This window comes from Columba livia, chromosome Z (genome assembly GCF_036013475.1).
Source record: "Columba livia isolate bColLiv1 breed racing homer chromosome Z, bColLiv1.pat.W.v2, whole genome shotgun sequence".
In the NCBI taxonomy this organism is placed as follows: Eukaryota; Metazoa; Chordata; class Aves; order Columbiformes; family Columbidae; genus Columba; species Columba livia.
This window is the reverse complement of record NC_088642.1, coordinates 83,354,360-83,379,081: the sequence shown is the minus strand read 5'-3', so window position 1 is coordinate 83,379,081 and position 24,722 is coordinate 83,354,360. Positions and strand designations below refer to the sequence as shown.

The following is a 24,722-nucleotide window of genomic DNA, read 5'->3' as shown; positions in this document are numbered from 1 at the left end:
GATGGGAAGTGGTATGTGCAATGGGGAGAGGCCTGAAGCACATCCTTTTAAAAAGCCCAGGGTAAAACTGGACACTTTGAATTATAGAATGGCTTCAATCTTACAGCTGGTGACTGCTCCCTGTGCTAATAAAGAACAGGACAGCCCAAAAGTTATATATTAAAGCACGCAGGATCAATCTGGGGACAGGCATTAAAAGAACATTTTCGCTTGGAAAATAATTAATGCATAGAACAGTCTTCTAGGCTGTATCACTGGAAACAAAGACATGGGTCATTCCATAAACAGTTGGGTATTGTTCAGAAAACACAGTATGAAAATGGGCTGGGGGTTGAATGAACCCAATATCCCATTCTCAGACATATCTTTTATCTGATATGTCCTAGTTGGGCATTTGTTACTTGATACCAGGTGTTATTGCTTACATGGAAAACACTATCAGTTTCTCTTAGTTTGTCTGCGTTTCAGCAGTCTGAGAGAACAAATCTGTGTTGAAGTGCCCTGAGGATGGCAGGAGTTTGTGTGTATGGGACTGGCCTCAGTGAACCATAATTTGCTCATATTTTTAACCTGGATACTAACTGCGCACCTGTAATAATGCAGCTCAGAACCTCTTAAGGCAAAAAAATGACCCAAGATTCCACATTCTATAAATATTTACAATGGGAGTAGGGGTGGGGGTGTTTGTCATCTTTGTTTCCACCTCCCTTTTGCTGTGTGAAACTGGTTACAGTGATATGACTTTTATATTGGTAATTCACGTGCTGTTTAGAATAGAGCTGCATTCATGCTCTGGGGCTCATGTTCTTGGAATTGTCGTCATTCTCAACGCAGAGTCATAGTATTTCTGGAAAATTATGTGAAACGTCAGTTAAAATTTGGAACTAAAAAAGTAGACAAAAATTACATGAAAATTTCTGAGCTTTTACCTAGAACTTTTTCTTGGTGCGAATAATCTTGTAAAGACTCGTTATGACGTGATTGAACAATAGTATCATTATGATGGTTTTTCAGATGAAATAACTCTATCGTCCGGCTGTAGACGTGGTTTGAAAACAAGCTGGGTGGGTCGAAGCACATCAAATGAGTCATGTCTAATTGTCAGGCTTGTGTCTTTGATAACTAACAATACACCATACTTAGATGAAAGAAGTGCAATGAAATAGAACCATGGTTTGTTGTACAGGTTATCGACATGGAAAAAAACGTGACCAGAAATGTCCTACCCAGTAAGAAATTTTTTCTGAGTGTTGTTCTAGATATGGGGCCCAAGTGCTCTAACTAGAGCTACCATAGGTCTTTCAATACACCAAAAGCCTCATCGAGACTGGATTTAAAATAATAACTTCATGCAGTGTACTTAGATAATATTATTATTATGTTGATTTATCATGGAATTACTTCCATTTTCTTCTTGTACATTAAATAAATACATGGAATGAGAGTAAAAATCTAAATCACAGTGAACTGGTCTGTTCTACTTCCAGCGAAGAGAGAAAAGATGCAGGAAATCCTCTAAGTTTGTTCCTGTGTTAAAGGAAAACTTATTGTAGGATCAAAACCACTAATTATTCAGCAGTTCTGAGACTACAAAGATCTCAGGCATTTAAAAAGGAGAATCAACATTAATTCAACATTGCATTGAATATCTGTCAAAATAATGCAGTGGGAATGAAATTTTTTCTGCATTTTTTTTACACATTCCACGCTTTTGCTATTTCCAAGTTGACTTTTTCCTATTCAAAAAAGCGGAGTAACAGATAATGTGTATAAGACTCAAATCTTTCAGATTGCCTTCTCCTGCCACTCAGGTAATTGGAACTGAAATTGCAAAACTGCTAAAAAAAGAACTTGGAGGATGCTTTAGAATATGTTCAAAAGGCACGTTTCTTCCAGACTTACCTGAATGAGGGCAGCGTGTTTGAAATATATTCCCATAAGAGTTTGCATTAATAGAGGCGTGCTTGGGATCTGATACAGCTAAAGGAAATGCTTCCTTTTTAATTTTTATAATAGAAGTGTTATACAGGATGAGAGGAGCCGTGATCGCCAGAGGTAACTGACTGGTTTTGTGAAGGAAGAGGCTGCTGACTCTCCAAGGTACAACAAAAAGTATTTTCAGGCGTTTCACAGTGTAAACACCGTGCGGGACTTCACCAGAGCATTGAAACCTGCAGTACTTGGTGACAGTCTGTGCCATGCAGAGACGTGGGTTATCCTTCATTCTTTCCAGTCTACTGAAAACACAACCAAGGGACAAAGCCTCAGGAAATACGATCATCTTTTTAAGCTTAAAGGGCAAATGGATGCTTGTGATGAGAGCGCAGTGTTTGGAGCTGCAGGCCTCAGCCCTGTCAGTGATTGTGCCAAAAACCATGCACCCAATATCGTCCCTCTGTGCTGGGCACTGAGGAGGCCAAACCTCAAATCCTGGGGTTAGTTCTGGGCCCCTCACACCAAGAAAGACCTTGAGGTGCTGAAGTGAGTGCAGAGGAGGGAACGGAGCTGGTGAGGGGCTGGAGCACAAGTGTGATGGAGCGGCTGAGGGACCTGGGGGGTTCAGCTGGAGAAGAGGAGCTGAGGGGAGACCTTCTGATCTCTGAACTGCCTGAAAGGAGCTTGGAGCCAGGGGGGTCGGGCTCTGCTCCCCAGGAACAAGCGCCAGGAGCAGAGGAAACAGCCTCAAGTTGCACCAGGGGAGGTTGAGGTTGGATGTGGGAACAATTTCTTCCCCAAAGGGCTGTGGGGCATTGGAACAGGCTGCCCAGGGCAGTGCTGGAGTCACCATTCCTGGACGGGTTTAAAAGATGTGTAGATGAGGTTCTTAGGGACATGGTTTAGTGCTGGGGTTAGGTTAGATTCTGGTGTGACTCAATGATCATGGGGGGTCTCTTCCAACTGAAATGACTCTATGGTTCAGGGACATAGGTTAGTGCCAGGGTTGGGGTAACAGTGGGACTCAATGATTCCAAAGTTCTTTTCCAACCTAAACAATTCTATGATTCTTAAACATTTGCATTTCCAGGGTGGTGACGAGTTGGGTAATGTGTATAATGCAAGGACTTGGGTAATATGTAAATGAGGCTATAAGGATTCTCTTTGGAAATGATCAGAGCAAGCCATGACTTGACGAGAAGGCCATGGAGTGGGTGGCATGGCCTGTGTGACGTGGCAGTGGTAGGAATGGCCGTGTGTCCCCGAGCCGCCAAAAAAGACGTTCCAGCTCCTGAGTGCAGAACTCGGAGGGTCTCACGTCAGCCTGGGGCTGGCTGGTTGCTTCACCATGGAGGTGCCCCTGCCCCACCAGCTCTCACCCGCATCTGAGAACGTGGGTCAGTGTCTTCTGTCAAAACAGAAGCCAAAGGAAAAATAAAAAAAGCTGGGAAGCACAAGGGTTAATGCTGCGTAGTCTGTGGGTGCAAACAGGGCTCTGTTAAAAATGAAATGGAATTGGGTGGAGGTAGATAAAAAGAAATCTGAAATAATTGTTCTGTGGAATATGGCCTTTCCACACAGGCAGAAATCTTTCTCTTCACTTCTGTCTGAAGAGAGAGTCAAATAGAGAATCTCATCTCTTAATTAGAAAGAAAAATACTCATCAAACACATCTCATCACTGGAAAGCTAATGATCCACAGCTGCTAGTCTGAAAGGGCAGGCTTTTTTTCTGAACAGTAGGAAGTGTTAATCATTTTGGATGAGATTTCTTTTTAAAATATACTGTAGTTTGCAAAAGAATAGGATATTCAATATTCTAACTTAAATTATTTTTTGAAGTGTTGTACACCAGGGATAGTGTCATGTGTCTCCCTGAATGATCATTTAATGCCTCTGTCTCTCACTAAGAGTATCAACTGATGTGATATTGTAAATGGCCAGTTCATGACTGTGACTCTGAAAATCTTGATCTCATGGGGGAGAAGAAAAAAAGTCCTCCCTTATAGTCTTCTGTGTGGGAAATGGCAGCTATATTAAACTGTAACCTTTGAGACTCCCACTCCTCCCTTAAAATAGTTGGCTTGTTTCAGTAGTGATGAGGATCCTTTTTTTAGATACGAGTTAGAGCCATTATTTCTTTGGAGGAGATCATACCAGACACAGTCCAAGTTCCACTGGATGCTTTATAGGCATGGGCAGGTCCCAGAACTGCCCATTTAAGATTGTTCCTTAGCTTTTCTGGATTTCTTTTTTCCTATAGTTATTTAATGGATAGATATGTAGATTTTCTTCCCCTTCATGCACAAAATAAAGTTTTTCATGTATAACTTCCCTTCTTCCCTCTCCCTCAGCTGTCAAACCCTTCATGCCTAAGAAGTGAGCCCCCAGATTTTGTTGCTGTTCTGCACCAGATTTTGGGGTTGATCATGTTTACTTAAAAGTTTTGTATAATGTTGAAAATCTGCTTGTTTTGGGAGTACGTTTCTCTTCTGGGGAGGACATTGAGGCCATTTTGCTTATGGTGCCACCCCTTTGCTGATCTTGTGCAGCAAAAATCTCATCTATTTTGCAAATATAGAGTCTCTGTTTGCCTTGTCCCAGGCTGAGATGGGTGCCTGAAAGGAGGAACTGGTTAAAATTCATCCAGACAAAGTGGAAATGAAGCTGGCAGGTCAGTGAAATCACCTACAGGAGGTAGTCAGTGTAACATGCACATCTTCAAAACGTATGTCCATACAATCATGAAGAAGTAATATCTTAATATAACATTTTAGTGGCCTACAGAGTACAGTACTGTAAGGAATTAATACTCTAAAGGATCATGTGGTGCTTAGAATCTTCAAGTGAGGAGTGTTTGGATGAGAAAATTACATTTTGGAGATCAACGTCCACAATGACCATGGTCCTCAGTCTCTGTTCAGGTCTGTACCTCCTGAGGCTCCCTAGGTTTTCGGCTTTTTTTTCTCTGGGGATTATTTGGATATTACTTGATTTTCTTTCTGTCTTTCTAAAAAAAGTTCAGATAAGACTATAAGAAAGATGGTATGCATTGCCATTTCTGAGCAATTCACCTCTAGTATTTGCTTTCCGGATACTTGGGTGCTGTTTGGCGACCTCCAGTCCTTCTTCAGCATTTATCCACTGACTGAGGGCACTTCTGGAGTTAAAGGATGCAAGGGTTTTTTGTTTTCAAGATGTAAATTCCACTGTAAGCTGGCTATATTAAATTTACTGCATCAAATCCCCTTAGATCTCGCTCTCAGAAGGGTGATTAACAATCTTACGGAATGACTTTCAAACTTGTTGTTCATTACCATTTATAACAGATTTCCTTTTAAACTAAGCAACCTAAAAATAAGACAGTTTTCTTTCAATTAAAGTATTAACTGTTACAAGTGCCAATATTCTCTTACATGTGTCACACGCACTGCTTTTTCAGTTCTTTTAGTATTTATCATGTTTGTCTTGCACTCTCATAGGATTTCAATATACATAGCATTCGGTGAAAGCAAGCAGGTCGCTAAGTTGAGATGGGACATTACATGTCCCATCTTGAGACGGGGCATTACTTAAAATACAGAATTTTTTATATATATTTAATAAGAGCATTTTGTTTTATCACTAAACAAAAATCCATCAGAAGACTATTAAAATCCCTGTTTTCTTCTTACTCGGCTTTATATACATCTTGGTAACTGATTTGGGAAAACAAGCCTTTTTTTAGTTTGCCTAGGTATTGGTATTGATTTAGGTTTGCTAGTTCCGTATTGCAACACCTTCATTTATTTTAGTAGGTAGTAAAAACACCAATATTGAAAAGCTTAACTATTTGGATGAAAAAGGCATAGCAAGGTTTCTAGGTATATACCCATCTGTGGTACATGGTGTGGTTTGCTATAACACTTCCAGGTTTGGTTTTTGCCATATTAGAAGAAAACAAACCCAAGTTATGGCTAAAGGTGGCTAAAATGAGGTGGGGTTTGTTCATAAGGAAAATTCCATCTAATTCCAAACAGTTCTTTCCTACAAACCAGTAGTTTTGCAGCAGCAACAGCATTCCTTTAAATCCTATTTTCTACGAATCTGTGCTCAGTACTGTTTTACCATGCTTTCATTAAAATAGTTGTACATTTTTAGCTTTCAGTGTGACTTTTAGCTAGTTTTCTGTACAAAATGGTATTTTTTTCAGATTTAGTTGTTATGTTAACTTCTGTTTGTTTGTGTGACATTACTACAAACTGACCAAGTTCTTTCTTCTAAACAGCAAATTGATTTCTATCTGTGGAAATAATGAACCTTTTCTTTCTTGCTTTGTGATCTTAATTTTATGCCATTTTGCATTATTTTGTCCACAAGAGCATTATTTTATGAGAAAAAATAATATTCCTCTTAGACTATACTATTTTCCTTTTGCAAGAATTAAGGTACAATGCAATGGGAAGTGTAGCAGTTGTTTCATGCAGGTAAGTGGTTAAACCACTTTCCTGCCCAAGGAAAAGTGGGTTTCTTTAGAATCATTTTAATTTGTTGGTCTTAACTGTGCACAAGAGTTTAATGTAATGCTGATTTGATTCACTTTTTTTTCTCTGCTCTGTCTTCTAGCTTTTTCTTTTTGTGGTCTGGAACTTTGAGCTCTACATGATACCACTGGCTTTGTTGTTGCTGCTGGCATGGAACTACTTCTTGATCGTATCAGGGAAAGATAACAGGCAACATGATACAGTAAGTCTTCTCTTCTTCAAGTGCATACATGTCCTTTTCTTTTTTTAACTAGATAAAATTTTGCAACTGAGTTTTAATACATTTTTTTTAATATGACATCTTTTTGAAAATAGTTCACAATGCTCGATGGACAGTTTTCCCACCTGCAATTTAATGTTTCTCCACCTGTCCAATAAATGTGCCTGTTTTTGTTGCAAATGTTGTGTAAAAGTGCAGTAGAACGTGTACTAGCCTCAGAATCTGGTTTGTGTGAGAGCAGGGATGAGAGGTTTATTGGTCAGGAGAAGGAAAATTCTTTGAAAATGGTTTTGTGTGGCTAAGTCCTTATGTTGCATTTATATTTCACATATTGAAGTTAAAGGTTAAAATTGTTCCAATTTGTTAACAGTTTCAAAATTTATCACAGTTTATTGGATTTCACAGTTTATCATTAGCATTGAGCTTAATATAAGCCTTTTCTTATTTTGTTCTCCTCATCTAGTGCCATCATTTAATTAAATGAACGTAGTTGGGAATATAAAGTAGCAAACATTTACTAATAACTGACATTTATTAATAATAAAAGCAGATTTTCAGAAGTACATATGAAAAGTTCAAGTTGTGTTCTGTGCTGTGCAGATTTTCTAGTATCGAGGCAGCTTAAGGAATTTGCATGCATTTTACTGCTGATCTGCATGAATTTGATGTGTGTATCAGTTTTCATGTCCCAAAAGCAGTGTGCTGTCTAAGACGTTATGATCTGGTTGGATAAATGGATGGGTGGAAACAAAAACCAACAGGTTAGATACTTGATCTTGAAGAGTAGTGGTTAATGAGGGTTGCTAACAAGTGGAGTACTAACAAGTGGAGCACTAACAAGTGGAGTACCATAGTGCACAGGACCTGTCCTGTTTAGTATCTCTGTCAATGACCTGTAGATGACAGAGTGCACTCCTGTCAAGTGTTTTGGTTATGAGAAGGATCAGTTGATAACCTGGATCTGCCAATTAATGAGACCTTGTTAGGCTGGAGGAACGAGCCAATGGGAACCTCATGAAATTCAAGAAGGAAAGATGTGAATTCTAACTCTTGGGAAGGAGTAGTCCCTTTCAGTGGTACAGGCCGGGGATGGATTGCTCTGATGAATTGGTCCCGGACATGTTGGAAACCTGCAAGATAAACCTGATCCAGCAGCATGTCCCAGAAGGGAAGAGCTGACCTGTCGGATGCTCCAGCAGGAGCACAGCCAGCGCAATTATCCCCTCTTCTCAGTACTTGTTATGCTGCTTCTAGAATACGGTTTGGCACCCCAGGTCAAGAAAGGCATTGACTAAATTGAGTGAGTTCAGTGGCAGGCCACCATAATGGTGAGGGAACTTGAAGACTTGCCCTGTAAGGAGAAGATGACCCTGGAGAAGAGAAGGCTTCAGGTGACCTGAACAGCAGCCCTCCACTACCTTCAAGGAGCTACCAAGAAGATGGAGCTGGGGCCTTCAAAGTGACGTGTGGTGTAAGAGACAACAGGCATAATTTGAAGCAAAAGAGGTTCAGACTGCGGAGCACTTTCTGCCATGAGGATTGTCACACAGTGGAAGAGGTTGCCCAGGGAAGTTGTGCAGTTGCTGTTGGAGGTTTTCAGGACCTGATCTGACCTCACGGCTGACCCTGCTTTGGGCAGGAGGCTGGAGGTCCCTTCCAGCCTGAACTATCCCGTGACCTGGTCTCTAGCATCTGCAGTTATTAGAAACCGGTACAGCCCTGGTCCTGGCATTGGTATTACCTGTCTGCATCACTAAGACTGTTACTCTTCCAGGGGTCATCTAAAATTAAGAGTGGGAATGATAGAGGTATTCCCTAATCCCAAAGGTTGTTACATTTATGGAAAAAGCCTAAAATCAAGATTTAAAAGATGCATTGCTTAATCACAGCCCTTAGTCGCCTGCTGCCTGAAATGCTTAAAGCTTCTCAACCTGAAGATTTTATGAGCAACTGAAATCCCTTGTGAAAGGAGAGATTTCACTTGTGAGCCGCAATACACTTCATTTCTCTCTGAAATACCACCTGCCTGTGAAGATTAATTGGGTCATGTAACTTTTCTAACAAAATAATGAACCTACTGATGAGCTCTCTGTTGAGGACACCAAATGCTGCTCTAAAAATGTTCCTCTTGCTGAGATTGCTTCAGACCAAGCTATACAGCTTACGTCAACCGGTCACATTCTTCCCAAATATTTGATATCAGTGCCATTAGTTACTAATTTTTTTATTTAGATTTTGTCACAAGAAGTTGGGATCATATTTTTAATGAATCAAGCTTAATTATCATCGTGGTATCTGTCTTCTGTGAAGAGATCTGCAGATTTTTTTGATTTCTTTCTAATTAACTCACAAACCTTCAGTAATATCACAAACCCTTAGATCAGGTCATTACCACAATGTCATTAGATTAAGAGTAATTTAAATATTTCTGTTTTCCTAGGAAGAGTGTAAATATTAACTAAATTAATTAAGCAGTGTTCCTAGTGGCTTGAGAATGCTTCAGGATTTACGTGATCTGGCTTCTGTTCCCAGGTCTCCAGACATTCCTGGTGTGCCTCAGTGAAATCATTCACTACTTACCTTAGGAATATCATCGATCTTTAGAAGTTACTTTGAAATCCTCAAACTAACGATAAGACAAAAAGATAAATACATTAGTTAACTTTTCTTACTCAACACTAGATGTTAAAAATTGCATGTCGTGTTTACTTGTGTAGTGTCTATGGAAAATACATACATTTGAGACCTTCAAAAGTAGCTCTGCAGAGTTAGTTTTCATTCTAATTTCTCAACAAGAAAACAGTTATCAATTGTCTCAATAATTTAGGCATTAGACACTGCACTCTTCTGCAGGTCAATGGGACGGTGATCGCTAAGGTTCTATCAGGATATGGCAGATGGACCAGCCTTATCTCATCCTTTTTTTATTATCTCGATAGACAAGATATCACTTTCTCTGTCCTCTTGGGCACCAGTTTCCTTGAAGTAGTTTGCAATTTACTTATTTTCTCGTCTTATAATTCACCTGACTAATGGTCTGGGCTGTTCTGTCACAACGTGAGCCTGTGCTGCCCATTTGAGTGTCAGTATGATTATTTTGCCATTTACTCTGACTCATAATGTTGAATGTGCAAGTCCTTTCATGAATTAAAAGTGCGATGAGGTTGGGGCAAGGGGAAGACCCAAGTGTATTTACTAATAGAAAATAAGTCTGATGGAGAGGTGAAGCAATGTATTTGGTGGTTTTGCTTTCATGGATTCAGCTGGATTCTCTTTATAGGGTTGATCATCATTGGGGTTTTAGTCAAACACTGCAACAAACTTGAAAAAGAAGTCTTGAATTCCCTACTTTTTATACATTGAGATCAAGATTAGCTGTGTTTCTAAAAGACATGCTTTCATTAAATACAAACTCTTGTATTAAATGTTAGCGTAAGCAAAGGTAGATAGACATGGGATTAGTAGATGGTTCTCTAAATCTGTGAGAAATCAGAACTGATCTAAAATGAATGGATTTCTGGCACTGAGTCACAGGACAGGGGTAAAAAATCACAGAATAAATACTTCCTTCCAAAATGAAACAAGGAAAAAACTGACTAAACCGGCATTCTGAAAGCTTTCCTCTGGAACCATATTTTCCTGAAACATAACTGGCTGCATTTTCTCCAAGGATCCCTGCACTCCCCCATTATCGTACTTCTAAATACCTGACCTCACCAGGTAATTTATTTTTAGTGCAACCGCCATTGTCATCTCAAAGCATCACCACCTAAACACAAAAGACTGAGTGGATCTTACGGGTTTTTTTTCTTAATTTTATTTTGTATTTTCCCCAGCATCTTTTTCACATCTCCGAGGGAGACGAGAGGTACCAGCTACTGCCACTTTTCTGTCCCTGCTGCTCCTTGTCACCCACGCTGGATCTATGCGTTGGGGAGCAGCATGGAAGTGCTGCCCCTATGGTGGGTATAGGGTGGTGGAGCGTGGCATGGTGACAGACCACCCAGGATACTTGGGGAGAACAAGAGTAAAGGCAGAGCAAAGGACTGGCTTATTTCATAGCAGCCTTGACTCTCTGGGAACCCTAAATCACATCTTTCAATAGATGGACGAACAGAAAAGTTCATCCTGCACAGCTGTAATTGAAAGACTTCTAGATATATCGAAACTAACAAAAAGTGTGCTGGGGTTTAAAGCTTCTTTTCAGTCTTTTTAAGAAACTACTTAATATTTTGATGTTTTCAAATGCGTTGTACAAAAAACCCTCACCTTTATAGCTTGGAGAAAACAGCAGCACTGCTGTCTGAGGTCTTTTTTCACTTGTATTTCTAAGTAAAAGTCACAGTTATTAGAACTGCATGAAGTTAGTGGAAAAAATATATCTTTCTTTTTTTTTTTCCCTGCTTTTCTACTTCAGGCTGTGTTCCGGCTGCCTGCTGGAGCTGCCTAACTTAAGGAATGGTCAGATAATCCCTCAAAGTGATTAAAAATGTTCCCACTCTCCAGCTGCTCTTGCCCCCTTTCCTGAGATGAAACAGTTGATTGTGTGGTTGGAATGTGTCATATTGCGAATGAAACCTGGTTTGCATAGTTATCTATTTTTTTTTCCTGCTGTATATTTAATCCTGACTGCCACAATTAGGACAAACTCTGACAGACTCTCAGTTGTTGGGCCACAATTCTTAACTGCTGTAAGAGGCACATTGGATCTCCTCTGGTGACAATTGCAAGGTCTTGTTCTTCCTTGACTGCATGGGTAGCAGACACGGAGCCCAGGGGGTCGTCTTCTTCATACTGCATTGAGGAGGAAGGGCTGGAAGAGGAGGGGACTGATCTGGCAGGTCAGCGACCGTTTGTGCAGCTGTTATTGACAACAGTGGCTTGTTTTCTACAACTATGGGATCCTCCTTGAGGACTGAGAACCTCAAGGGAGAGGCAAGATCTGTGGGGAAAAATCTTTTCTCCGGAAGGCTGGCCAACATGATGAGGACAGCATTAAACTAGAGGGAGGTGAGATGACCCGTGATCAAGCGAAGAATTGGTGATCTAAGTTGGCAAACCAAGTGTGCAGGGTAGATGGGAGGGACCTGAAAAAACAACCAAGCAGGGCAGAGGGGGCCCACCCCAGGTGTAGGCACACAAATAAGGAGATGCTGCTCTGAAAGAGGTTCTAACACCCTTTCTGAGAAGCCACCATGCCAGAGGTTCTCTCCCTGTGGTGTCTGTACATTAGTGTGCACAACAGAGGAACCAGGAGGAGTTAGGAGGTCCACATGCAGGTACATGCGTGCATGACCATGAAGATGTGGTAGGATTGCTTTCACGACCATCATGCAATGGGTGTGTACTGGCTCTTTAATCAGAACAGGCCAGAAAGGTGAGGAGGGGCAGCTGCACTTCAGCCCAGCAAAGGGAAGATGGTGAAGCAATGAGATCACCTGGCATACAAGGAGAGGATGAGCAAGCTGGGATTGCTCTCCGTGGAGAAGATGAGGCTCAGCAGGGATTTTGACAATGTGTATAAATACTCAAGGGAGCAGAAGAAGAAAGAGATGGGCACTTCTCTGGTGCCCTGTGACAGGACAGTATCAAGGGGCACAAATCCAAAAAAACAAAATTCCACCTGAACACAAGAAAGCACTTTTGCATTGAGTGTGGTCACACTCAGGACCAGGCCGACCAGAGAGGTTGTGGAGTCTCCATCCATGGCAATATTGAAGACCTCACTGGACATGGTATTGGTCAACCTGCTGAGAGGTGACCTAGCTTGGGTAGGAGGATTGGACAGGAAGATCTGACTGAAGTTACTAATTCTTCCCTTTTTTCGGTCTCTTATTTGTTAGCGATATTTCCAAGGAATTTAAAATTAATAGAAGAACAACGTACATGACTGGAGCTACCTGCGAATGTTCTTCTGCCATATGTAATCCCTTTGGAGAAGAGGTTCAATCGCTTCCGTTTCACATCCTGCATCTATAGTTAATACTTAGAGCCTTTAAGGAAATATTAGATAGCTGATTTCCTCTTGAAGTTTCAAGTTGCACATGTCATTGCATAGAAAATCATGGTGAGCAGCTGGGAGTTAATGTGCCATACACAAATTCTTATGAATCTGTATAATAGAGTATATACGCATATTATTAATCTTGTAAGACTGATATAAAACAGCACAATACATCTTTTAATTTCACTGGAGATTCTTTTGCAAAATAGGCTTTGATGACTCATGTTTCTAGAGTATATGTTTCTATTGAGATTTAGAGCTGAACACGTTTAGGATTAAATTTTGAGAATAGAAGAAAAATAACTTTTGTTAAAGACAACCTTTCATTTTGAGATTTTAACCAGTTTCCATGAGTACTTTTTATGTAGTCCTGCCATACCATATGTATACTCAGATTTTTTTATTTCTCTTTATGTGTCTTCTGGAAAATACCACATTAAGAAAATGTGAGGGGGAGAATGGAAAGAAGGATGGTTATGAATATATCCATCTCATTGGATCCCTTCTTTCCTCAAGAAAGGGTGGTAAGCTTTTTTCTGGGGGCAAGACAACTGTGTCTGTCAGAGGTATTGGTGAATTTGGGTGGATGGCACCACTTTGCTTTACGTTTAATACAGAAACCAGCCCCTCCAGGAAAGTGCCTGACTTTAACCACTTGTTCTCCTGCAAACTGAAAACTGATTTACCAAGCAAATAAACAAGGTAGTGACTTGATTTTTCTGTGTTTTTTTCACATTACGGTGTTAAAGCGTGGAAGCATGAGTCCACAAAGTTCTTAGACTGAAAGGGTTTCACCTGCAGATGAATACTGGACAAACACCAAGTGCTTCAGTTCCATTGCCTGTGCAGTACTGAGGTTTTTTGTGCTTGGCAACCAGATGTCACCAGTGATTTCTATATAGGATTGAATTCTCGCTACAAAAATATGGGGGAATAAAATAAATCAGTGTCCATGCATTCTAGCTAGAGTGCCTGGAATATGTCATTTGCGCAAGATGATACTAAAGGTTGTTGTGAGGTTGGCAATCACCTCTTGACATCATTTTAACTGCACTTTCCTGAGAAGTTTTGCCTCCTGTGTGGTGGCAACAGCAGCGGCCACAAAATCTCCAAAGCACAGAGCTGGTGGGAGAGTACAGAATTAGGCATAAAAATAAACGTGTGTCAAACTCATCTGATTCACGGAGCCTCAAAAAATGAGGAGAATATGGTTGTTTTTTATAGAATAACTTCAAGCGTTGTGTGGAAAAGGTTTTAACTTATATTTGCTAACCGCTAATTAGACTTATATCTCTGCACCTCAAAATAAAAGTGATTCTCCTTCTGTTTCTGCTTGAGCTGGGTGGTGACCAGCCCATCGCTACAAACAATACAGCAAAGTTCTCGAGCTTTTCTTAAAATGTGCCAAATTAGTTGAAATAATGAACTTGCTCTCTGTTGTCAAGAATAAGGAAAGTTAGCAGAGCTTTGCAAGCAGGTCACGGTCTCCTGTACATTCAGTGTGGGTGCTGTCAGAGCACAAACACCACCCACAACGCTTGCTGGAATATTACGTGTTCTGCTAAGAACCATCACTGCCTTCCTGCAACTGCTTATTCTTTCTATACTATCCATATAGTCAGGAAGGAAAAATAGGCTATAGTGCCCTGCTACAAGACAGGATGGGATTTTTTTTTTAAATAAATCACAAAAGAAACATGAAAATGTCAGCTTAATCAAGCATTTAAATTTTATTAATCAAGTCTAATTTTTATGAGTGCAAATAATCGCTGAAGCTGGACAAATTTGCTCTAGATTGCATCAGAAACATAATTTTAATATTTAATGGCCTGCTGAATTTAAATGGAGAATTATCTTTATGAAACATGCTCTTCATAATTTGCCATTAAATGAGAAATGAACAAATCAACATAAATCTTACATAAAGGTTATTTAACTAAATGTTGGTACTATAAATATTTTAAATGCATTATGCACTAATTTAACAGTCACACACTACACTATATAAAGATATAGGTTGGGCAGAAAGCATTTCTCTCCTGCAGCATAATCAAACGTAATAGTGCAAGTGGCGACCTGGGTTACGGCTGAAAGAGACTCTCCGTGCTGCAGATATAAACCCTGTGTCCGAGGTTTACATACAGAATCAGAGTTCTCATCCCAGTAGCACTTAAAAAACCAAATACACCAAAGAACTTGAATATTTGGTCCGGTTTTGGTCACCTGAAGACAAAACACCAAAATCCCACCCTAGATACCCACAGCATTTAAAAATATTGTGTGGGTTTTTATCTACAATAAACCAATTGATTTTTAAATTTCAATTTTGTCACATTTTTTCAGGTGTAACCTTCCAATATTGTAGGCATCTAAAATAACATTGAATTTCACTGCACATAGAGGCATTTTTTTCTATGAGACCGTATTAATGTTTTGATGTTATTTTTTTCATTTGCATTTGCATCAAGATTAACATGGCAACAAGATTCACTTGAGAGGTTGTACTGGCTATTATAAATAATTAGTATATACAACCAACATCAGCTTAGTTTCTGGTAAAAATTCCCGAAGTCATGTGAGATTTGTATTAATCTTTGGTTCGTTTTTCTTTTGCTTTAGCACATTTTAATTCAGCCTAGACTTTCAGAACTTTGGGATTGTACTGCAGCTTAAATGTATTTACCCAAATGTATCAACACCTGGAAAAAAAACCCTGAAATTACAATAATATGTATATTACATGCATTGTCACACGAAATACATAACACAGCTATTTTCTACCAAAAATCTTGTGAGCTCCAAATTTGAATGTAATAGACTGTGTCACACCTACAGGCTTAAAATTATTTGGATAAATGTTGTTTTATGAGAGGAGCATATCTGGTTCTACTATAATCTTGAAACTACTTGAAGAGAAGCAATAATAACAGTGAAAACTGATATTGAGCCATTGTGTTGATAAGATAGTTTGTCTTGAGGTTTTGTCCAAGAATTCCAGCTCACAGAATTTTGTGAGGGTGTTATTTTTAATAGTTCTGCACGGTAAACTTGCCATTGATATTTAGCTGACAAAGAATGTGTTGTTGTGTTTTGTTTTGGTTTTGTTTTGTTTTGTTTTCATTCTGCTGCACTAAAAATGAAGCATTCTGAGATAAGAAAAATCTGACATTTCAAGTGTACAGTACATGTTGAAGCCTTTAGATGGAGACATACTTCAAATAAACACCTAATATTCAGTTCATAGTGCATTGTGTAAATACAAGAGCTAAAATAAATGAGAAGCAAATATCAAAAGAAATATACAGAAAAGGGCCTACTATTTGTGCCATTTTTATGTTAAAAATGACTTAGTTTTAACTATGTTGGCAGCTGAACATTGAGGGCACATAAAGCTGGCAACAGGAAAAAGGTTACATGTTCTTGTGTAATAAACTGTATTTACAGTCCATGCATGTTGCCAAGAAATATATTATACTGCAAATAAGAATTCTGTTGTTGACATTACAGAGCTACGTGTAATCAGAAGCATGCATCAAAAGGCATCTGATAGCCATATTAAAGTCTCATTTCCTATTAAGAATCAGACTAAATTGCAACAAGGGCAGTTCCCAGAATAAGCTAACAGAATGCGTTCTGTTGGAAGAAATAATTGTATTTCAGTGTCTGTGTAAAAATCAGGAAGTGTTTTAGCAGTAAAGTACTAATGCTTTTCTTTTTAGTCTGCTGTCTTCCGTACTGCAATATATTCAACCTTACTGGCAAGCTTATCACACTAATTATTATTACATCTAGTGGTTCAGTTATCTTGATCATTATTGCAGATGAAATACCCCTAGGTCAAAACATTAGTGGTATAAATCAGGGTCAGTTATATTCCGGATATACTATACTGTTAAATCAGAATCTGTTCATTTGATTTTTATTTTCCTTATAAATGTGATGTAAAAGAAAAAAAGGTGGACATTTTAATTAAGCTGTACCTCCTGTAAAGTTTCTCCTCCACAATTCCATGGAAGAAGCAGATGTTACGTTGTGAAAATGAGCACAAAATCGGTGGTGTCACGGTTTACTGGCAATGGACGTCTTTGCTTCAACTTGAGATACCTGGAAATGACCCGATAGACCCCAAGTGATGTTACACATCCTTCTTAATCCATACACACCGCACAATATTATATTACATTTACACATAAACGCTGAATTGAGCAACACACAAACACACAGTACAGTTCATGTCTGGTAGTTCAAATTAACATGATGATAACAAGATTCTGACCACATTTCAGTGTACATCTAAAATGCATTTAATTTGGAAACAAATCTCATTCTCTTTTTTGTTTTGTTTTATGAATGTTAATACCCATAGGTGAAAATACAAATGGCTACCGATACTTTGACACCATAACATGATATAGCATAAAAAGTGTTTTGTTTTTCTTTTGAAACCCCCTGTACTCCAAGGATTACACCAAGTAAGTTACAAGCAAACCTTGAGAAGTGCTAATGGGAGTTGGAGGGTGTTACTTCACATTAAAGAAGAGTATTAACAGTCCTCAGGATTATCTGCAGTTAGTTGCCCCTCCTTTTACTTTTTTCTTATTTTGCATATTAGCTCAGGGCAGATAATCTGGTATTGTTAACATGCAAAGTATCTTCTGTGCAGGTTTTTCTGTGGGATCAGCCAAAGAAATTAAAACAGAAGACAATTTGTGGAGTGATTTGCGGTTTTCACATATTGTATGGGAAACTGCAGGCTGATGCCAAGAGTGAGGGACCTTTCATTAATAGTGGTGTTAAGCTTCAATGTGCCATTTTTCCACGGAGTCTTTAAATCCGGGAGGTGTTTTAAAGTTCTCTGCAATCACGAGGTTTGCATGCAACGTTCCTGTAACTGACTAGAATCCAACCGCACATTGCAGGTGTTGAGATTAGACGTGAAAATGAATTATTTTCTCACAGATCCCATCATGTTTGTTAGCCAATGGATCATCTTTAGAATAAATGCAAGTTGTACTTAATTGCCAGCTTCCTCAGAAGACTGTATTCTAGTCCAGAAACACTGGGGTGGGTTTTTTTGGGTTAAAAATGTGGTGGTTGTGCTTCCTCCTGGTAACCCAATGTACCCATCGCTGCTCCAATATCCTGTGGATTATGAATCATATATATACACTGAGTTCCTCAAAGATGGTGGGAATGGATCAGAAGCAATGGCAGTAGGTAAGAATTACACGGCTTGCTCCTTCTGATTAATTAGCTTTTAATAGGGCTATTTTGCACAGGAAGGATCTTACTTTGCAACATTTAAACATCATTTAAACATCATCTGCTTGTTGTTTGCCCGTGAAGCGGCTGACGTGCTGTATTTGGGGCTGTCTACATCTGTTTTTTAAAATGTCATCTGTATTAGTATTACATTCAAGGGACAGTACCAAGAAACAGGTTCTTTCAAGACCTTCTACCAGTATGCAGCATATAAGTCTGTGACAAGTGACATTACAGAAGGTCATGTCACTTTTAACTGCTTGCATTAGATCTTTCTGATTTCCCCAGTGCCCTTCCTTTGTTTGATTAATACTACTTGATTTCAAGCAAGGTATCGGAAAGCATAATTTAGAGTGGGTATTCCGGGGGCAATCTGAGATTTTTGCCATAGAACTTTGAATAACGTAACTCCAATGTTTCATTTTATCTTCGTGTGCTTTTTCCTGTTCTCCCTCTCTCCCTCTGCCTCCTTCCCTGTCTCCTCCCTCCCCCAGGTACAATGCTTAACACAGAGATCCGAATAACTACCGTGTTCCTTCAAACCAAAGCAGCACATGTGCACTTTATTTGAATAGCAACGAGGCAGAATCAAAGGAGAAAAAATTCCATTGTGCGATTTTTTTTCCTACAGAATTCCTGTGACAATGTTAAACTGAAATCTGTTGCTCAGATCCACTGTACCTCTCTTGAACAGCCTTGCTTTGTTCTGCAGAAATAGATTTTATTTCAATATACAGCTTTTGTAAGGCTTCAGTGTACCGATTCTTAATATATCATAAGATCATGAAGAATCTACTTTCCTTGTTTTAATTTCCGTCAAAGTTCTGAAAACACTTGTTTCGGTGGTTTAATGAATTGTATTATTGTGTCCATATTGTCTGAATCCCCTTTTTATTTTCTTTTTACTCTTCCTTTTGAATTTCAAGACAAGGGAAAGCATGAGCTCTGTTTCATATACTTTAAAGAATCATTTCTGCATCTTAGGCATGGGAGCACTTTTCCTACATTATATTTTGATACAATAATTGAATCTGTTTTCCTTTCTAGACAATTCAATACTCTGAAGCTCAATGTAATTGATGATATGACTAACCTAGAACAAGAGCATAGACTGGTAGTGGCTTTTGAATTAAAAGTTGGAATGGAGAAGCTGGAAATCTAGGCTCAGTCCTGGCTTCAAGCGATTTCAAAGGACTTTTTATGTCCCTTGAACAAGATAACATTTTGCCGTTCTATAGAAGCTTGTAAAATAGTTTGAGATCATTAGATGGGGAAGAAGAGAAAAAAAAAAAAAAAAAAAGTGAGTTTGAAGTATTATTATCTGGATAATTTAGAATGGGTATTGTCATGCAAGTGATTGCAGTGAGGTGCCATCATTTGCAACAATTTTAGAGGTTTCCAATTCAACTAATTGTCTCAATGCCAACTTTAGCGCTTCTGTGAGGCAGGCATTCTGCTGTTCAGTCCTGTCAAGACAGGGAATTTCTGGATGTACATAAGAGATATTCAAGTGTATTAATATTGAAAAGTAAGAGACCTATTGAGTTTAGTCAGCCTCAGGTGTAGGCAGCATCTGAGTCAACAGATTCAGGCTTACACCTTGGGCTTTAGTCACCTAATAATGTAATTACAGATATTTTTTTTTTGCGTGTGGCAAAACTGATTTAAGAGGGTTTCCATCTCATTGCCACCCTTGACAGCTTGTTTTCATACTCCCTTCTCAATTCTTGGTTTCCTCAGTGGAACTGATGCCACGTTGAGGGACTGAATCCATCCAGATTAAAAGTTTTAGGCTGGGTTATTTTGAAGAACTTGATCAGGCCAGTGATGTAGTTTACAGCTCAGCTTCCCAAACACTTGGAGCAGCCCAGGGAAGGTCACGGTGAGCTACCAAGAGAGGACAGAAACAAGGACATGATGCAGATGAATGAGAAACTGAAAATGCCTTTGCATCCACAGGGAGGTTCATGAAGATGGGACCTCTCGGTCACCTCCAAGTGAGATGTGTAAAGTGATGTACTGAGCCAAGCAGGAGCTGACAAGCATTTCAACAACATGCTCTCAATGTTTCCCTCCCTCAGTGCTGAGAAGTGTGACCATCCCAAACTCTCTGGGCACTGTCTCCAAACCTTTTTCTTTAAAAAGTGGAGCAGAGTTGGTCTAAATGGGGAAACGGAGGAGAAACTGGCGAGGGAGGCTTCTTCTTCATAGATGGTGGCTAGTGCGCAGCCTTGATTCCATCTTCAGCCTGGGGGGATTCACAAATGCATCCTCCTGCCTGGCATCCCGTCAGAGGCTGCAGAGGATTTGGTCAGTCAGGTTCCTCCTGATAAAATTGTTCTTCAGGGCAGGAAAGAATTCAAGAGTAATTCTTCTTTAATTGCTCAGGGCATGCTTCTTCTTTGGGCTTCTGGACATGTTCACTCTTTACTGTTTCCTTGTGTTTCTGGTCTTTCTTTTGACTCCAGGCTCCAGGGCAGAGTAGACAGGATTGGGGGCTTCATCCCCAGCTCATTGATAGAGCTGTTTTGGGACTGGGTTCAAACAAGAATGAACAACTGAGACTGGATAGATTTTGGATCATGCAGTTGACTTGCGTGTATGCAGAGTGGTCTGTGCATGTTTCATCGATCTATGTCATGTTTACATTTTGCATGAGCCCATGTAACTTGATTAACTGGGATTTTATTGATGGCTCGGCTAGCTCAGAGGAAGATACCTTATGTGCACGCTTCTCTTTTTTAAGTTCTTCTTTTTCCTGAGTTTGGCTCTTTGATAGTGTTAAAGTCCCTTTAGGTTTGGACTTGATGCGAATATCCTTGGAGCTGTGTTTAGGGAGTCATTCTGAAGTTACAATTTTAATGCGTTGTCTTAAATGACAAATGCACTAAAACATTTGTAGCTTCACCTACATAACAAAGTAAACAAAGTTTTAGTTGGTGTAAAGCCTGTGAAATAGACGGAAGTATTAACATGCATCAACAAGTTTTTCCTTCTCTTATCACTTTTATGCATATTTTATAACACGCAGGATACAAGTTTTGCATCCGTAATATGACACAGGACTAGGTGGATCTCTGCTGACCTTCTTTATGGAAGTTCCCATACCCTAATAAGTACTTACATATAAATAGTGATATAAAGAGCCACATTATTTTCTGCTTATAGGGAGGTACAACTTTACTTCAGTTGCACCAGCAGTACGTTTTCCCCCTGGTGATGCTGAAGACTTGGTGACAGTGTTATGAAGGAGGGATTTGTGAGTTTTAAGGCTGAATCTGCCACCGACCATAGTCAGAAAGTCATTTAATCTCTCTGTGGACTAGATTTAATAGTGGCTCACTTCATGTTGTGATAAATAATTATTAATATTTGTAGAATTAGTTGAATGCATGTGTATATTTCATAGTGTTAGACTGAAGAGACTATTTGAATCAAATAACAGGTAGATGCAGACATTTGGCAACTGCAGCTTGCAATAAATGTGCAGAACATTAGATGCACAGATTGTATAAAATCACTAATAAGAAACACAGTGCTAATGCTGATAGAACATATGGTATATATAATTGTTGTAGGTCACAAGGAGATAAGCTAGTATGAATTTATTTCCAGCTTCGTATTCTACAAAAATCTCTTGGTGAATGCTGTAAACCCTATTAAAAATGTTGCACATTTCTGTAGGTAACAGTAAATTTAAAGCAAGCATTTGTGTGTGCTGTATGGGGACCGGTGGAGCTGACAAAGAATTCCTTCAGTTAAAACAATCGTACATTGAATTTTGAACTACCTTTTAAATACTTAAATTGTCAAGCAGGCATTTTGTACAGGAATGGTTTTCAGTATATAATTCCCTAATGTAGGTCAATTAGAGCTATAACACTTTCCTAAATTTGAATCTGTAGATCAAGTGTTTTTTCCTAGTTGTACGTTTTCCTTCTGTGCATTTATTTCAAATGTTAATAAAGTTTTCATCTACAAAAGGTTTAGAATTGACAGAACAAAACTCTTCCTTTTTAAATCATGACAACTACTACTGTTTCTGTCTGCAGGTAGTGGAGGACATGCTAGAGGACGAGGAAGAAGAGGATGACAGAGATGACAAGGTAATTATCTTTCCTAGCACTTGGGTATCTGGGGATGGGAGAATTTAGACATGACACTGTTTTTACAGACAGTTAAAAAAGGAGGTGAAGTGTTTTAGTCCAGAAAATTGGACAGAGCTGTTTATCATCCTAACAATGCTACAGTGTGTTGCAGGAAAGGATAGAGGACTATAAATCCTGCTTTTTTTTTTCCTCTTGGTCCAGAGCTGGGTCAAATATTTTTTCTGCCAGGAACAAAAATAATTCAGCCTGTCTGGAACTTGATAGCTCTTGTGAAGATAACTGCAGTGACAACTGTTTTTGAAGGACAAAAATTTGTCCTGTCTTGAGTATTACAAATAGGGCTGCACTTTAGGGGGAAAAAAAATGGTGTAAAAATAGCAACTCCATACTGGTTAAAGATGGGATGTTGACGCCTATAATTTTCAAAGAATGGCTGAAAATTTCCGCACTCCGTATGACATTTAAATAATCACAATTCTCACGGACGGCCGCTTGATTGGAAGTTGGCGTCGCGGCCGGGGAAGCTGTTGCGGATCGTTTGGCTATTCGAGCGAACGCGGTTCGGTGTGGAGGCTGCCGGTTGGGCTCAGGGCTGCAGCCGCACGGTAAATAACGGCTCATTTCCACGTCTTATCGAGCCGAGCGATGGGACTGCTTGGATTGTTTGTCCCTTGGGGAGAGGGAAAAAACAGAGAAACTAAATTAGAATGACCTTGCGCCACAGAAGCGATGGCCAGCGCTGGCGGGACAGCGTTGTGGCAAGATAAGTGCACTGAAAAAGCACCAATGTTGCTGCTGTTTTCATACCAGGAAGGTGATATTTGTGGGAAAAAACAAGAAAAGGAAAAAAAATAGACAATTTTACAAGTACTCTGAATTAAAATACAGATGATTTTGACCTTCACATGTGTTCCCCCAGTTCTCTTGTAGTAAAGCAATGATTTCTTTTTTTTTCAAGAGAAGAAAAACAGTGTATCTTAATTTATGCCCTTGACCTTTGTTTCTAGTTGAGATGTACAGTTATATACCACTGTAAGAATTCATACGCTGACAGCAGCATTTGAAATGTCAGAAAATTCGCCATGATTAGTTAATCCCTTGAATGATTATTTTTCTGTTAGCTAACACCAGGGTATGAGATGATAAAAAAGAGTATTTTCCTCATTCTATTCCTAGCTCAAACATTTTACAATTGACAGAAAGTTATTATGTGAAATTCTTCTATACATCACTTAAATCGTTAGCTACATCATTTCAGAATCGGCCAGCACTCTAGTAACAAAACCTTTTACAAAACACATATGTGATGGTTTGTAACACTAAATGATATGAGCATACACTTCTGGCAATAAAATATATGATTTATTGCAAAGGTCAGTCGCGTAGCTGTGGAGAGCTTATATTTTAACTCAACATGCTGGCTTTGAATCATCATTTCTCTTCTGATAAACACTGATCTGCCATCCATTTGAAGCCATTTTCTCCCATTTCTTTCTGCTTTATTATTAGAGCTGGTGCAAAAAGTATCATCCCAGTAGTGTGCGTGTTCCTGGATATTTTAATAACTGTGTTTAGTTTACAAAGAATAGTGCTTGACTGCTTGTAGTTTAAGCTAGCCTATGTAGTTATGGCTTAGTGGTTTTTGGAAACTGCTAAACAAACTGCTTTAAAAGGGAAGATGAGGGTGGGGGTCAGCTTCCCCAGCCCCCCTTCTCTGGGGATTAACGGATGCCGGGCAAAACGTACCCAATTAGAAATATCACTCTATGTTTCAGTGTTGTGATCTTATATTCAGCTTTCTCAAACTGACACCAGAGTTCAAACATTTTTCTAGATCTCGTTACCAAGGTTGAATAAAAGTGAGTACTGACATTACCATGTGCATTCAGGGAGCCCTTTTATTGAATATTTAAGAGCTGTCTTTCTATACAGAAGGTGTTTTGTTTGATTTTTATGAATTCAAAGCTGTCTTCATTATTGCAAACATTTTGAGTTCTCGTGATTCAATATGCTGTTTGAATGGAAAATAAAATTACACTCCTTAAAATAAGCACGTATGGACTAGTGTATACGTTCAGGACTCTTCATAGTGGGCATTATTTTGCACTGGGCTAAACTGTAAAACATAAATGTGTAGTCAGGACTGAGTCGTTCATCATTAGAAGCTCAAAGGGTGCTTTTTCCTTTCTGGTACACTAGACATACTCTGTTAACTATGGCCATTCCTCTCACATCCTTTTGTCAAAATGTAAGGGTGCAGTTGTGTATTATTCTAACTCATATGTGTGTTTTCTTGAAGCTGTGTGCAAAATGAAGTTCTGTGAGAAAACAAATGCACGTTTTGTAACACCAGCTGGTAGCGGCCTCTGGCTTTTATTACTTCTCTGTTTTTTTCATGTGGTATAATAGAAAAATCAGGTAAGTGGGTCTTCTTAAGCGATAAAAGTAAAAAGATTAATAAATGTGCCAAAGCCTCACTTTAATTGAAACTGAAGCATATGTGGCAAGTATGTGAAATATGTCCCAGATGTTTGAGCATGGCCAGTGTCTTTGCTTTCCCTGATTACCACAAGGCAGCTATTAGTCCTGTAACCTTTGGACTTAACGGTAAATGGGGTATTACATGGCACAGAACCGGAGCACCTGTTTCCCATTCAGTAAAGACCCCTG

General features: G+C 39.2%; 1 protein-coding gene across 10 annotated transcripts in view; it reads left to right on the top strand.

Annotated features, from left to right (window-relative positions):
* MCTP1 (multiple C2 and transmembrane domain containing 1) overlaps positions 1-24,722 on the top strand; it is a 275,168-nt gene that overhangs the window by 215,209 nt on the left and 35,237 nt on the right. For all 10 annotated transcript variants that reach the window (XR_010469182.1, XM_065046966.1, XM_065046968.1 and 7 more), the window contains 2 exons: positions 6,540-6,659; positions 21,996-22,049. Coding sequence is in view for 9 of the 10 variants with exons in the window: in XM_065046966.1 (XP_064903038.1) it covers positions 6,540-6,659; positions 21,996-22,049 (174 nt within the window). In the remaining variant the exon portion in view is untranslated. The remainder of the gene's footprint in view (positions 1-6,539; positions 6,660-21,995; positions 22,050-24,722) is intronic.